We start from the raw sequence: 12,745 nt of genomic DNA, 5'->3' as shown, positions 1-12,745 counted from the left end.
GGATAGTCTCAGGACCAGTCAGCAAGTGCATAGGCAGTGTTCATACCTGACACTGACTTGGTGTTCCAAGGTCCATGCTTTCATGATCCCAGTCATACTCCCTTCTGGGTCTGGCCTTGGGGTTTGTAACAAGGCTATTATTCTAAGAAAAACGTGAAGAAAAATCACAACACAGTTTTGTAACATTTGCTGTTTTTCCAAGTCTACTTCTGTGAAATTTCTCAAGGTTGGGAAAGCACATTATTAGGAATTCCCACTACATCCAACTCTCCAACATGTCTGACGCTCAGCTCCCACTTGCTCCATCTCTAGCTGACCAGCCCTTTCCAGCCCCAGCCCCCCAGTGGTGCTGCCTCTTCCTCTCCACTTCCATAGCCTGATTCCAGCTCAGACCCCTCAGTCCTGGACCACAGCTCCAGATTCCCACATGACCACTTTCTCCTCATTCCTCACACACACCTCCCCCCAGCAGCCAGAATCCCAAACTCATGGCTCTTATCCCCTACCACCTGGTTCAAACAATTTCCCAGCATATGCACGTGCTCCTTAGGCCAGACACAGTCTCCTCCAGCTCGTCTTCCCACACTTGCTCCTCAGTCCTGTACAACCCCTCCACCTGGATGCTCAATTTCTCAGATTCAGGCTCTACTTTGTGGAAAGACTGCTCTCTGAGGCCTCCAGGGACCATCCCACCTGGACATATCGGCTACTCCACACCCTTCTTCCTATTTGCCTTTGCTCAGTGCTCCCTCTGCCCACCTTCCCTCCTGCTTCGTACACACACACGTTTCCCTTTCCTGCCCAACAGTGTCTCAAACCCTGAGGACTTCTGACTCTTTTTTGTGGCTCAGACCATGGCTATCACTGGGTGTGTCTGGACACTAGATCAAGCTGGAAGTTTCTGGAAGAAGTTCCAGGCAATTTCTCTTCCTGGCTTTGCCCCCAACTAAGTTCCAGATGGGATTCCAGAACATGTCAGGCCTGGGATGTTTGGGTGAACTCAGGCTGGTCGAGCAGAGGTGTAGACATCAGCCCTCTTGGACTCATCTCCATCTCTCCATTAGAGAACAGATTAGCCATCACTATTTCGCCTGCTGGCCTCCTCTGCTGCCCCCTCCCCTAGCCTGTCCCTGGAAGGAAAGTTAAGGTCCCCTGCATTCTGATGAATCCTCACTTCAGGCCCAAAGGGCTGCAACTCCAGGGAGACTGCTGGCCCTTCCTGAGTGCCGAGGCGGCTGCTGTTTACGGTTTGCTGGCTGATACCAGACAGGACTCCTCCAAGTTTCTGGCCCCCTCCCCTTCTTTCTCCCACCTCTATGGGTCTCCAGGGCATGGTCATAGTCACAGTAGGCCAACATTCAATTTAGGGCACGTCATCCATCTACAAGAAAGGTTAAGTCACCAGGGCTGAAACGTCAGGAGATCAAAATTTGAGCATCAGCTCTGCCATGTCTCAGTAATACGCTGTGCAAGAAGTGGCCTCCATGCTCTGGGCATCAGCTTAAGGGTGGGTGAGATAAGCATTTTCCAGCCTTGCCACTTCCTGTGGTTCTGGGTCTCTGCAGTAGCCTGTGCTTTAGGAAAAATGCCTTGATGTTACCATGGGTCTGGCTCAAGTATAACTAAAAAGTTAAATCTGATAAATAAAAATATAACATCATGCACTGAAAAGTCAAACAACCAGAATCTGGGAGTTAGCAGCTATTTAATAAGTTTCCATGTTCTGTGCATAGCAGCCCAAGGTGCCATCAGCTTATGAAGATGAAACTTCCCCTCCCCCGCCCTTGCGTTCAACAACAAAAATGCAGAGCCATCTCTTCTCTTTTCAAAGGAAAGGAGTTATTCCTTGCAGAAAGTCAAGGATACACTCCAAGAGTAACTGAGGATTAAAGTTTCATTACAAAAAAAAAAATTTAAGGAAAAGTCAAGTGATCTAAATCTCTTGATTAAGAAAAAGCCAGAAGAGCAAGGGGCCCAGACAATAAAGCAGGCCCATGTGGGTGGTTCCAGAGCTTTCCTGGAATCTCCCCCCCGCCACTTTTTCTTTAAACTCCACAAAAGCTAAGAGCTCCATCAAGAGAAAATCAGACCTTCTGTCCATTTTCTACTCTTATTCAAACATTCAGTGCCCTTCCCTCAAATACAAAGGCTCTCCATCTGCTTAGACTTCGGGGTCTTCTCTGTCCCTTCTGGAGGCCACAAGCGCTCCTTCACCGAGTCGCAAATCCTCTCTGCTCTGGGCCATCCTCACAAACACCCACACCCAGGCCACTCCTCCCAGCCCCAATGTCACCAACTGCTCTCTGCCTCAGTCCTTGGGATCTTGGGAAACAGAAACTGAAGCCAAGCATGGTGAGAAAAGCAGATTAACCACATGACCAAGGAAATCACGAAGTCTAACCCTCTTTGGAATGGACATGGACATGAGAAATGACCATTTCTGGGAATCACCCCTTGTCTGGATGCCCCACTGTTATTCCCTCAGTGGGCAGTGGACAGCAGTGGTGAGAGGTCAGTTGCCAGGGAAGGGAGCGGGTCAAGGCAGCACTCAGAGGTTGAGCTGTTGCATTGAAAATGAAGGAAACTCTGGAGACACAAATGTGCATATACACACCCTCCCCCATCACCATCAGAAAGGAAAGGCAGAGCTTCCCCCATTTCTGCCACCCCCCACCTCCCCTACCCCATTCTGGGGCAGAAGGGGCCTGGTACAACTCCTTTCCCTTCACAGAGGCGATCTAGTGGCTCCCTGAGCCCAATTTTCTCCCCTGCTCAGACTTGGTAGAATCTAGACCAAGGAAGTGCCCAAGATGAAGCCCCTGAAAGACCCTTTAAGCCCAGGAGGAGAGACCAGGGGGCCACCACACTAAAAAATATCTGGGTCCTCCCGGGTTTCCCAGGGACCAGTGAGTCTCGTGGGGACACATTCTGAAAGGCATCAGGAGGGCAATGCCAGGGAGAACTACTCAAAGGTCTTTGTATTTTGAGATCAAATATGTATTCTTGGGGCAAGATATCTTCCACCCAATTGGGTCTTTTTTTAAATCTTTTTTAAAAAATCCCAAATAACATAAGGTGTCAAAAATAAGTGTTCTTCCTGTAAAACAAGTGAAAGAAAGTCATCCACCAAAACCCCTCTCTCCATCTCATCACATCCAGGGAGGACACCCTCGAATCTGAGGGGACTCTGAACCGACTTCCCTGGGGGCACTTCTTGGGGGTTGTCAGTGCAGGAATAGCGGGGGGAGAGAGTCCCAGGTGGCTCAGCAGTAAAGAATCACCTTGCCAATGCAGGAGACGTGGGTTCAATCCCCAGTTGAGAAGACCCCCTGGAGAAGGAAATGGCAACTCACTCCAGTGTTCTTGCCTGGAGAATCCCATGGACATAGGAGCCTGGCAGGCTACAGTCCATGAGGTCACAAAGAGTCAGACATGACTTGGTGACTAAACAGCAACACCAGAGGTCCCCACAGAGCCCACTGTCCCTGTCCAGGCCATCGGGGCAAATATCCTCTGACCAGAGGTCTGAGTTTTCATTCTGGATCCCCACGTAAGAGGCCTGTGTTAACTGCCCCATACTAAGGTCTGTCCAAGATTCTTAGAGAACAGAAGCTGTGAGGAGATGTTCCTACAAACACTTCCAGGAGGCTCATTAATGTCACCTTCCTTCTCTTTTCTCTGGAGTGTCAGTAAGGTAGGATCAGTTAGAACGGCATGGGCCATGATTTTATTCTTCAGGAAAAACTGAGGCAAGGGAGCAGAAAGTATATGAGCATTGACATTCCCTACTGGGGCTTCTCTTGTGGCTCAGATGGTAAAGAATCTGCCTTTAATGCCAGAGACTCCAGTTGGATCCCTGGGTTTGGGAGATCTCCTGGAGAAGGGAATGGCAACCATTTCTGGTATTCTTGCTTAGAGAAGACCATGGGGTCGTGAAGAGTCAGGCACAGCAGAGTGACTAACATACATAGCCCTCAGTTTGGATACTGGACTAGCTGTATGAGAAGTTACTCAACTTCTCACGGCCTTAATTTCCATATCAGTATAATACTGTTGCTGTAAGCAATGAATGAAATACATATATGATGTTCCAGACATCTAACCAGTGCTAGTCAACACAGGCTCCCCTCTCCTCCTCTTTTTTACCTTTGCCCCCACCCCACCCACTGTGGGTGGCCAAGACTGGCTCTGATCTTTTAACAAAGTCAGAGGAGAAAGGCAAAGAGTTGAATCTGATCCTGTGAAAATCAGAGGGAAAGTCACGTCCACGGCCAGAATGATCTGAGCCACCCACACAAACCAGTGTACTCTTGATCTTTAATTCTTATGGGAATCCCCTGGGAGCTTGCTTAAATTCAGATTCCTGGACTCATCTCCATAACTTTTGATTCAGTGGTTCTGGATGGAGCCCAGCATCTGCATATTTAACAATCCCTTCATCCCCCGCTCCTCAGGGACCCTGATGTAGATGGTGGTCCATGGTCCACACTTGGAGAACCACTGAAACAATTGGGGAAACAAGGAAGGGTACAGACATTGACTTGGTTACAGGAGAAAATGTTTACCACGACATTTAATCATGCACACCAAAAGAGAGAAGAAGCCATACAGGAATCACCCCAATACAATAAAATTACAAACCACCAATAATAAAAAGCTGGGAGGATTAGCCTCAGTCTTTCCATCCTGACCGCTACATGGCTGAGGGATGCTCTGGAAACATACAATCTCTCAGATCAAGTGAGGGGACTCCCAGAGCCCCAGCCCCACTCCCACTGCTGCCCCCTCAATGCTGATGGGCCACAAACAGTCCGTTGTCCAAGGGCAAAGCACAAGGGTGCATCCATGCCCTGCCACCTGCTACCTGGGCCCCTGCCCAGAGGGCCTGGCACATGGTCAGTTCTTAGTAAATGTCTACTAACCTGAAATTAGGGAAGAAAATGACTAAGCAGTTTATATCAAAGAGTCTTTACATCTTTTCTTGGACCACAGGGAGGGGGGAGAATCAATGGAGGCAGCAAGAATGCCAAACCCAGGGTTGAGACTCAAAGAGTAAACCATAACTCCAGTGAGGAGGAACCTGGAGAGTTAGTTCTGGCTCCCCAGTAAGGGACAATCACTAAACTGACATTTGGGCCTGAGACAGAAAAGCTTTCCCTGTTCCCCACTTTCTACCCTGGCCCCCTCAGACACCATCTGTCCAGAGTCCTAACCCCCACTATGCAAACCTCACAGATCTCACACTGGAACAGAATCCCCCTACAGAGGGGGAGCAAAGAGCACTGCTGCTGATGGCCGTGCCACCCAGGCCACGAGGGACAGTGGAATCAAGGTCGCCGCAGATCACGCCTCCCTGGGAACGGCTCACACCTGTAAGGAGATACCAACTCAGAATTCTCTCCATTTCAGACATGGCATGACCCAGAATTTTTCTAGAACCAGTGATTAACTCTTTACACACTGAGGGACTAGTGACATGAATCCTTTTAAACTACAGGAAAATCTAATCCCATTGCCATCTTCCTGAAGGAATATGGTTAGCAAGTTGGACACTGAACTCTGCTTGACTACACTGCAATGTTGAAATCTTTAGGCAAAAACTGATTGAGCACAGAATCATCTAGAAATTATGCTGCTGGAAAGGTGATGGGAACGGATGACATCTAGGCTAGGGGCGGCATACACGTCAAATTGTTTAAGACAGATTTAAGAGATGTTTTCAGTAGCCCCAGCTGATCCGAATATATAGCTCATGGTTTGTTTGTTTGTTTTCTCATAAAATATTGTACCACCTGAGGCGTATTCTGCGTGGCTGAAAGACTTGGGTGGCTTTTAAAGAACCAATTAGCAGGTCCGAATTTGCCACAGGTGTATGCTTAAGCTTCATAGATGCTCCAGACGGGTCCATATTTGGGTGGTGGTCAGCTATTTGGGGCTATCCATATCTCTCAACTCCTATCCCTCTCACTCAGTGTACTGTGGACAGAGGCTCAGTCCCCTATCACAAGCAACCTACGAAGCAATCCATGAAGACCATAGATACCCAAAGAAGCACGCCCACCGACACCCTCAAACTCACAGATGTTGATGGAGCCCACACCTTCACACAACCTGCAGGGGAGAGGAGAGGAGGCAGTTAGAACCTGGTTGCTCTGCGCTTGCGGCATGCCTGCTCTCCATCCTGAAGGCAGGGAGGAGAGATGCGGGGCGGGGCCTTCTGCAGAGGCAGCCATGCTAGCACTGTTCCCTGGGATCCCGAAAGGACAGGGGGAGGTTAATTTGCAGGATCCAAAAGGCCACTTTATTCCCTGTTTGCTTCTAGGCTATGGAAACTTGGGATACTGAAAAGGAGGGGTGGGGTGACCCTTCTTATCCCTCTGCTAAAATTCCGGCAAAGCCAAAAAATAGGTGATGGGAGCAGCTACTGCCTAACTGGACACCTCTGGGTGGGAAAAAGCTTGCCTAGCATCCGGATGGATCCATTTTTATCTCGCATTCTTAAAAGCTACCCCAGACACACACCTGACTTGATAAACTCAGAGAGAGGCTGGAGGGTATGTAGTTAAGAGCCTGGACCCTAGAGCCGGCAGAACCAGTTACTAGCTGGATGACCTTGGGCAAGTCACCTCACCTTTCCAAGCCTAAGTTTCCTCAGCTCTAATAAGACTGTTATAAGTTCTGTGTGTAAAGCATCTGCAGACAGAGCCTGGCAGGCAGTAAACCTGATGTAAGGGTTTTCAGTACCCTTTGCTGAACACTCGTTACGATGTGTCATTATACCAGGACCTTGCATGCTTCATAAACACCTGTATTTTCTGTTCTGTGTCTCCTTCACTTTTTTTAAACTCCCAACTTCAAAACTTTTTCTCCAGGAATGTTCTACTCTGATTCATTCTGCTTGACTCAGAACCCTTCCCCACTCCTTGTCTTCTCAGGGGATATATGCTTCCAGCTCACCTTCCTGCTATGTGAACCTGGCTTTGCTACAGTCTCAGAATTGTGCCCTTTCAGAAGATTCTAGCCAATGCCCATCAGCAGCTCTCTCCAAATTGAGTAATTAGGCCTGCTTTTATTTTCTTATTTTCTGTGTTTTCTGCAATGAATGAGCATATAATCTAATTACATATGTTATATGTAAGAGGAAAGTGAAAGTGCCAGTCGCTCAGTCGTGTCTGACTCTTTGCAACGCCATGGACTGTAGCCAGCCAGGCCCCTGTGTCCTTGGAATTCTCCAGGCAAGAATACTGGAATAGGTTGCCATTCCCTTCTCCAGAGGATCTTTCCAACCCAGGGATCGAACCCAGGTCTCTCACATTGCAGGCGGATTCTTTACCATGTGCACTATCAAGGAAGCCCCATATGTAAGAGAAGAAAGTCTATCAAAAGGGCAATGGCCACCATATGCAAATACATTAAACAACCTTTTAAAAGCTCATGTGTAGGGAACAGTGCATCATTTATTATGACGGAGTTATCAACACGCTAATGATGGTTGATGATTACCATAATGAAAGGAAGTTTCACATTGCACACTGAGTGCTAGCAAGTGGCTTAGGGACTGCAAAGGAGGTGATAGCACAGTTGGCTTCACCCAAAGGCCTCAGAAATTGACAGGAAATTTACCAGCTTTGGTCAGGCATGGCCAGATGCCTTGGGTGCCACTCTTGTCAGATTTCTAACACTAACAGTGTTCATATGGAGTCTATCCATGGGTGCAGCCCTGTCGGGCCACCCCACCATAGAGTTATTCTAATTCTGATAATAACTTCTTCCTGCACAAACTTACTGCGTTCCATTACCTGTTGAATCTTTGCGAGAGCCTGAAGCAGTGGATTTTATGATTATCTGTTTTACAGGTTAGGACATTATTTTGAAGCTAGTACGTGTAGTGCTGGGATCCAAACCCGGGTGATCTGGCTCACAGCCTGTTATCGTAATCTCTACACTCTATTCCCCAGTCTGGCCTGCTCCCCACGATGGGACCCAGCGCAGAGGCAATGGTGACGTGGCCATCTCAAGGCTAGGGACCCTTGTACCACCTGAGAAGTAAACCTGCATTGCTCCCTCCCACGCTGACATCCCCTGGTCCCAATTTTTGGCTCAAACTGTCAGCACCGCCTGAGGTGACCTATCCCTTTCCCGCCCCACCTCGGCTCCTCTGCCTCCTCCCCTGAGAAGCCTCTGACAGTCTTCCTGGGACACTAAGCCCAATCACCTAGAGGATGGGTGGATCCATGCCTGCCCCTGTCTTCTCGGCTGGGGAAGGATGCAGTGCTGCTTCTATTCGCCGTTCTGAACACCAGACTCTCTGGGCTGAGAGAATTCCTTGCATTCTGTGCATCCCAAACTGAGTGGAATGGCCTTTAACAAAGCTTCTGAATGATTCAGCTTTCACAACCCACTGAGATATGACTTGGAGAAGGAAATGGCAACCCACTCCAGTATTCTTGCCTGGAGAACCCCAGGGACAGAGGAGCCTGGTGGACTGCCATCTATGGAGTCACACAGAGTCAGACACGACTGAAGCAACTTAGTAGAAGCAGCAAAAGAGATATGACTGCAAAAACATGCTTTCACCCAACAGATGAAAAGTTGCCTGGGAATGAGGTGTACTGGAGGGACAGCACAGGAAGGGAGAGAGATCACTGGAGTGCTAGCCAGGAGGCTGGTGTAGTTCTAGCTTAGCCATTAACTAGCTGCAATCTGATGCTAAAGCTGAAGCTCCAATACTTTGGCCACTTGATGCAAAAAGCCAAGTCATTAGAGAAAACCCTGATGCTGGGAAAGATTGAAGGCAGGAGGAGAAGGGGATGACAGAGGATGAGATGGTTGGATGACGTCACCGACTCAGTGGACATGAGTTTGAGCAAACTCCTGGAGATGGTAAAGGACAGGGAAGCCTGGCATACTGCAGTCTATGGGGTAGCAAAGAGTCAGACACGACTAAGAGACTCAACAACAAACTATGGTCTTGGACAAGCCTTTCTCCTCTCTGAGCTTCAGTTTCCCTATCTGGGAATAGGACAACGGCTAGTCTCTCTAGGTCTCTAGAGATTTGACCAGTTTGAACGCTCTCTGCCTGGAGGTGAGTCAGTGAGACACTCTTCTAGCCCCATGTGGTGATATGAAGTGGCCCTGGGCCCGTCCTCACCGGCTCTCCTCGCCCTCCAGCAGTTTGCGATAAGTGGCGATTTCCACGTCCAGGCCCAGCTTGGAGTTCATCACCTCCTGGTACTCCTTGAGCAGGCAGGCCATGTCCTGCTTGGCCTTCTGCAGGGCCTCCTCCAGCCCGGCCAGCTTGCACTTGGCATCGTTAAGGGCCGCCTCACCCTGCTGCTCAGCCTTGGCCAGGGCGGTCTCCAGCTTGCAGCGCTGTGGGGAGGAAAGGAGAAAAGGAGCTTAAGAAGAGTGCAGGCTGTGGGGACTCTGGGTCTCTGTGGGGACTAAGGTCTCCCATGGCCTTGGTCATCCTGCTGCTGCTGCTGCTGCTAAGTCACTTCAGTCGTGTCTGACTCCTAGCGACCCCATGGACTGCAGCCTACCAGGCTCCTCCATCCATGGGATTTTCCAGGCAAGAACACTGGAGTGGGTTGCCATTTCCTTCTCCAATGCATGAAAGTGAAAAGTGAAAGTAAAGTCGCTCAGTTGCATCCGACTCCGCGACCCCATGGACTGTTTACCTCAATTTAAAATGGTCAATTTTTAAATTAACTAGGCAGGGAAATCACAGCAATTTGGAGCTTTCTCCCTTCATTTTTTAAAACTATCTTATAAGACTCAAGTCCATGGTGAGCTGTTAGGGGAAGGAAATGTTAGCAGAATCAGACTAATGCTCATATTAGATAATTATCTCACATTTTTATACTGCTGTTAGTTTACAAGTCACTTTCACAGATGGTATCTAATTTGACCTTGAAGTTACTCCTGAGCTTATCAGATAACAGGTGTGGTTATTTCCATTATTCAGATGAAGACATTGAACCTCAGTCGGAGAGGCTGTGACTTGCTCCGAGCTACCCAATTAGTGAGAGCCAAGCCCAGATTTTCTGGAGGAGGCAATGGCAACCCACTCCGGTACTCTTGCCTGGAAAATCCCATGGACATTGGAGTCTGGTAGGCTGCAGTCCATGGGGTCACTAGGAGTCGGACATGACTGAGAGACTTCACTTTCACTTTTCACTTTCATGCATTGGAGAAGGAAATGGCAACCCACTCCAGTGTTCTTGCCTTGAGAATCCCAGGGATGGTGGAGCCTGGTGGGCTGCCATCTTTGGGGTCACACAGAGTCGGACACGACTGAAGTGACTTAGCAGTAGCAGGGCATAAAGCAGGACAAATAAGCTCTAGAGATCCATTATAAAACATTGTACCTAGAATCAACAATAATGTATTGTACACCTTAAAATTGTGTTAAGAGGATATATCTCATATTAAGTGTTCTTATTGTTAGTCACTTGGCCATGTCCAATTCTTGTGACCCCATGGACTGTAGCCCACCAGGCTCCTCTGTCCATGGAACTCTCCAGGCAGGAATACTGGAGCGGGTGGCCTTTCCCTTCTCCAGGGGATTTTCCCCACCCAGGAATCAAGATAGGGTCTCCTGCATATCAGGTGGATTCTTTACCATCTGAGCTTTCCAGAAACCTATAAATTTTTATTCTAACCACATTAAAATAAATATTTTTTAAAAGCATATCAGAATGCAAGTGAGGAAAACTTCTAACTTTCTCTAACTTCACTTCTGGAAAGTAAATCATTCTCATATTCCATTATTTGGCTACTAATAGTAACAAATTACTTCTGATACCTCTTACACAGTGGCTGAGAACAGCTAAACTGAGGGGAGAGGACAGAATTTAAACCAGGAATATGTGGGAACTCAGTATTATGATACAGGTGGTATCACAAACCAGTGAGTAAGAAATGATTACAGAACACATTTTCTTACTATACGTAGAAAATTTTAATTAAAAACCTACTCCTTGTATATACCAAAAATAAAGGTCAGATGGATTAAAGACCTAAATCTGAGAAGTAAAAGTATAAAATCAGTAGAAGACAAAATTGTAACAGGAGGTCTCTATGACCTCAAACCTTTTAAGTATTAACTGTTAAAGCAAAAAGTGATGGATTTGGCTACATCCAGTTTAAAGATTTCTATTCAGTGAAGGAAATCAGAACAAAACAGACAAGTGACAGGTTGAGAGAAGATTAACTGGAAAATGTATAAATATAAAGGGTAACGTCTACATAGAATGGGCAAGGAACTACTGGAGATCACTGAGAAGAAAAAAAAAATCAATAAAAAATGGGCAGATGATCTGAACAGGCAGCTCTCAGAAAGGAAAATGCAAATGAGTAGTAAGTGAATGAAGAGACAGTCATTCTAGTTAATGACAGAAATGAAAATTAACAGTTAGATGCCATTTACACATTATTAGATCCACAAGAGTTCCAAAGTCTGGTAACAGCAAATGCTGAAACAGAAGTCCTCGCTTGCCCATATTGGGAGCACACTCTGGCCCAGAACTCCGAGGGCACTTATGGAAAGTAAATTAGTGAATATCTTACAACTCAACAATTCCATTTCTTGCTTTACACCTTCAAAACATCCCTCATGTGGTTACACATGGAAACCTTTAGAGATATGTATAAATGTTCATGATACAACTGATTGTAACAGCAAAGTCTTGGAGGCAAACTTAGCAAGCATCCATCAATAAGGGAATGGGTAGGAAACCATGGTTTATAAATAGGACAGAAATAATGAAACAGACAATTTATAGTGATGTGCATGGATTTCAAAAACTTCCAACTGGCAAGTGGCAGAATTTGAATGAGATTTATGGTATAATATCATTTTGTAAACTTAAAACGCTAAGAGGTTTAAATGAATCTAATATACATAGGAAATAAATAGATGAAAGAGAGACTATAAAGAACTATATTAACTGCATGAGAATGAGTGCTGGGATGAAGGGGAATGGAACTGAAGATAAAGGATGGACAGTTTTAAATGAGAGAAATGCGCAGAGGGTGGTAGTGCTCCGTTTGAACAAAGTGGTGCGTCACTAGTTCAGGCCTGTGCACCCCAAGTCCGGCAAGAGAAGTGGGGGGAGAGAGAAAAAGCAGGAGGCAAGCACAGCACTAGACTGTGTTATCTAAGGTGTGTTTAGAGGAAAGGAACTGTGAAGGGATATAGAGGGCAATGAGAACAGAATTCAGAGAAGGGAGACCAAGCATCCTGTCTTTGAAGTCTTGGGCACTCTTGGTCATTCAGATGCAGGTTGTTAAAACACAAGACTCTTCAAAAAGGAACACTCCTGCACTGTTGGTGGGAATGTAAGTTGGTGCAGCCATCATGGAAAACAGTACGGAAAGTGAAAGTTGCTCAGTTGTGTCCAGCTGTTTGCAACCCATGGACTAAATGGTCCATGGAATTCTCCTGGCCAAAATACTGGAGTGGGAAGCCATTCCCTTCTCCAGGGGATCTTCCCAACCCAGAGATCAAACCCAGGACTCCTGCATTGCAGGCAGATTCTTTACCATCAGGGAAGCCCAAAATAGTATGCAGACACCTTTAAAAGACAAAACATAGAGTTACCATGTGATCCAGCAATCCCGGTCCTGGGTATGTATCTGGAGAAAACCCTAATTTGAAAAGATACATGCATCCCAATGTTCATTGCAGCACTATTTACAATTGCCAAGACATGGAAGCAACCTCAATGTCTATCAACAGAGG

General features: G+C 47.0%; 1 protein-coding gene across 1 annotated transcript in view; it reads right to left on the bottom strand.

Annotated features, from left to right (window-relative positions):
* Positions 1–4,545: 4,545 nt before the first annotated feature.
* Positions 4,546–12,745, bottom strand: part of LOC105001543 (keratin, type II cuticular Hb5-like) — a 17,174-nt gene continuing 8,974 nt past the window's right edge. The window contains exons 7-9 of the mRNA XM_010857875.1: positions 9,152–9,372; positions 6,080–6,111; positions 4,546–5,370 (exon numbers count right to left, since the gene is read on the bottom strand). Of these exons, the coding sequence (XP_010856177.1) occupies positions 5,219–5,370; positions 6,080–6,111; positions 9,152–9,372 (405 nt within the window). The 3' untranslated portion in view covers positions 4,546–5,218. The remainder of the gene's footprint in view (positions 5,371–6,079; positions 6,112–9,151; positions 9,373–12,745) is intronic.

The sequence above is a fragment of the Bison bison genome, unplaced genomic scaffold, assembly GCF_000754665.1.
Source record: "Bison bison bison isolate TAMUID 2011002044 unplaced genomic scaffold, Bison_UMD1.0 scf7180017864383, whole genome shotgun sequence".
Lineage (NCBI taxonomy): Eukaryota > Metazoa > Chordata > Mammalia > Artiodactyla > Bovidae > Bison > Bison bison.
The sequence above is the reverse complement of the archived record's forward strand: the minus strand, read 5'-3'. Positions and strand labels throughout refer to the sequence as shown.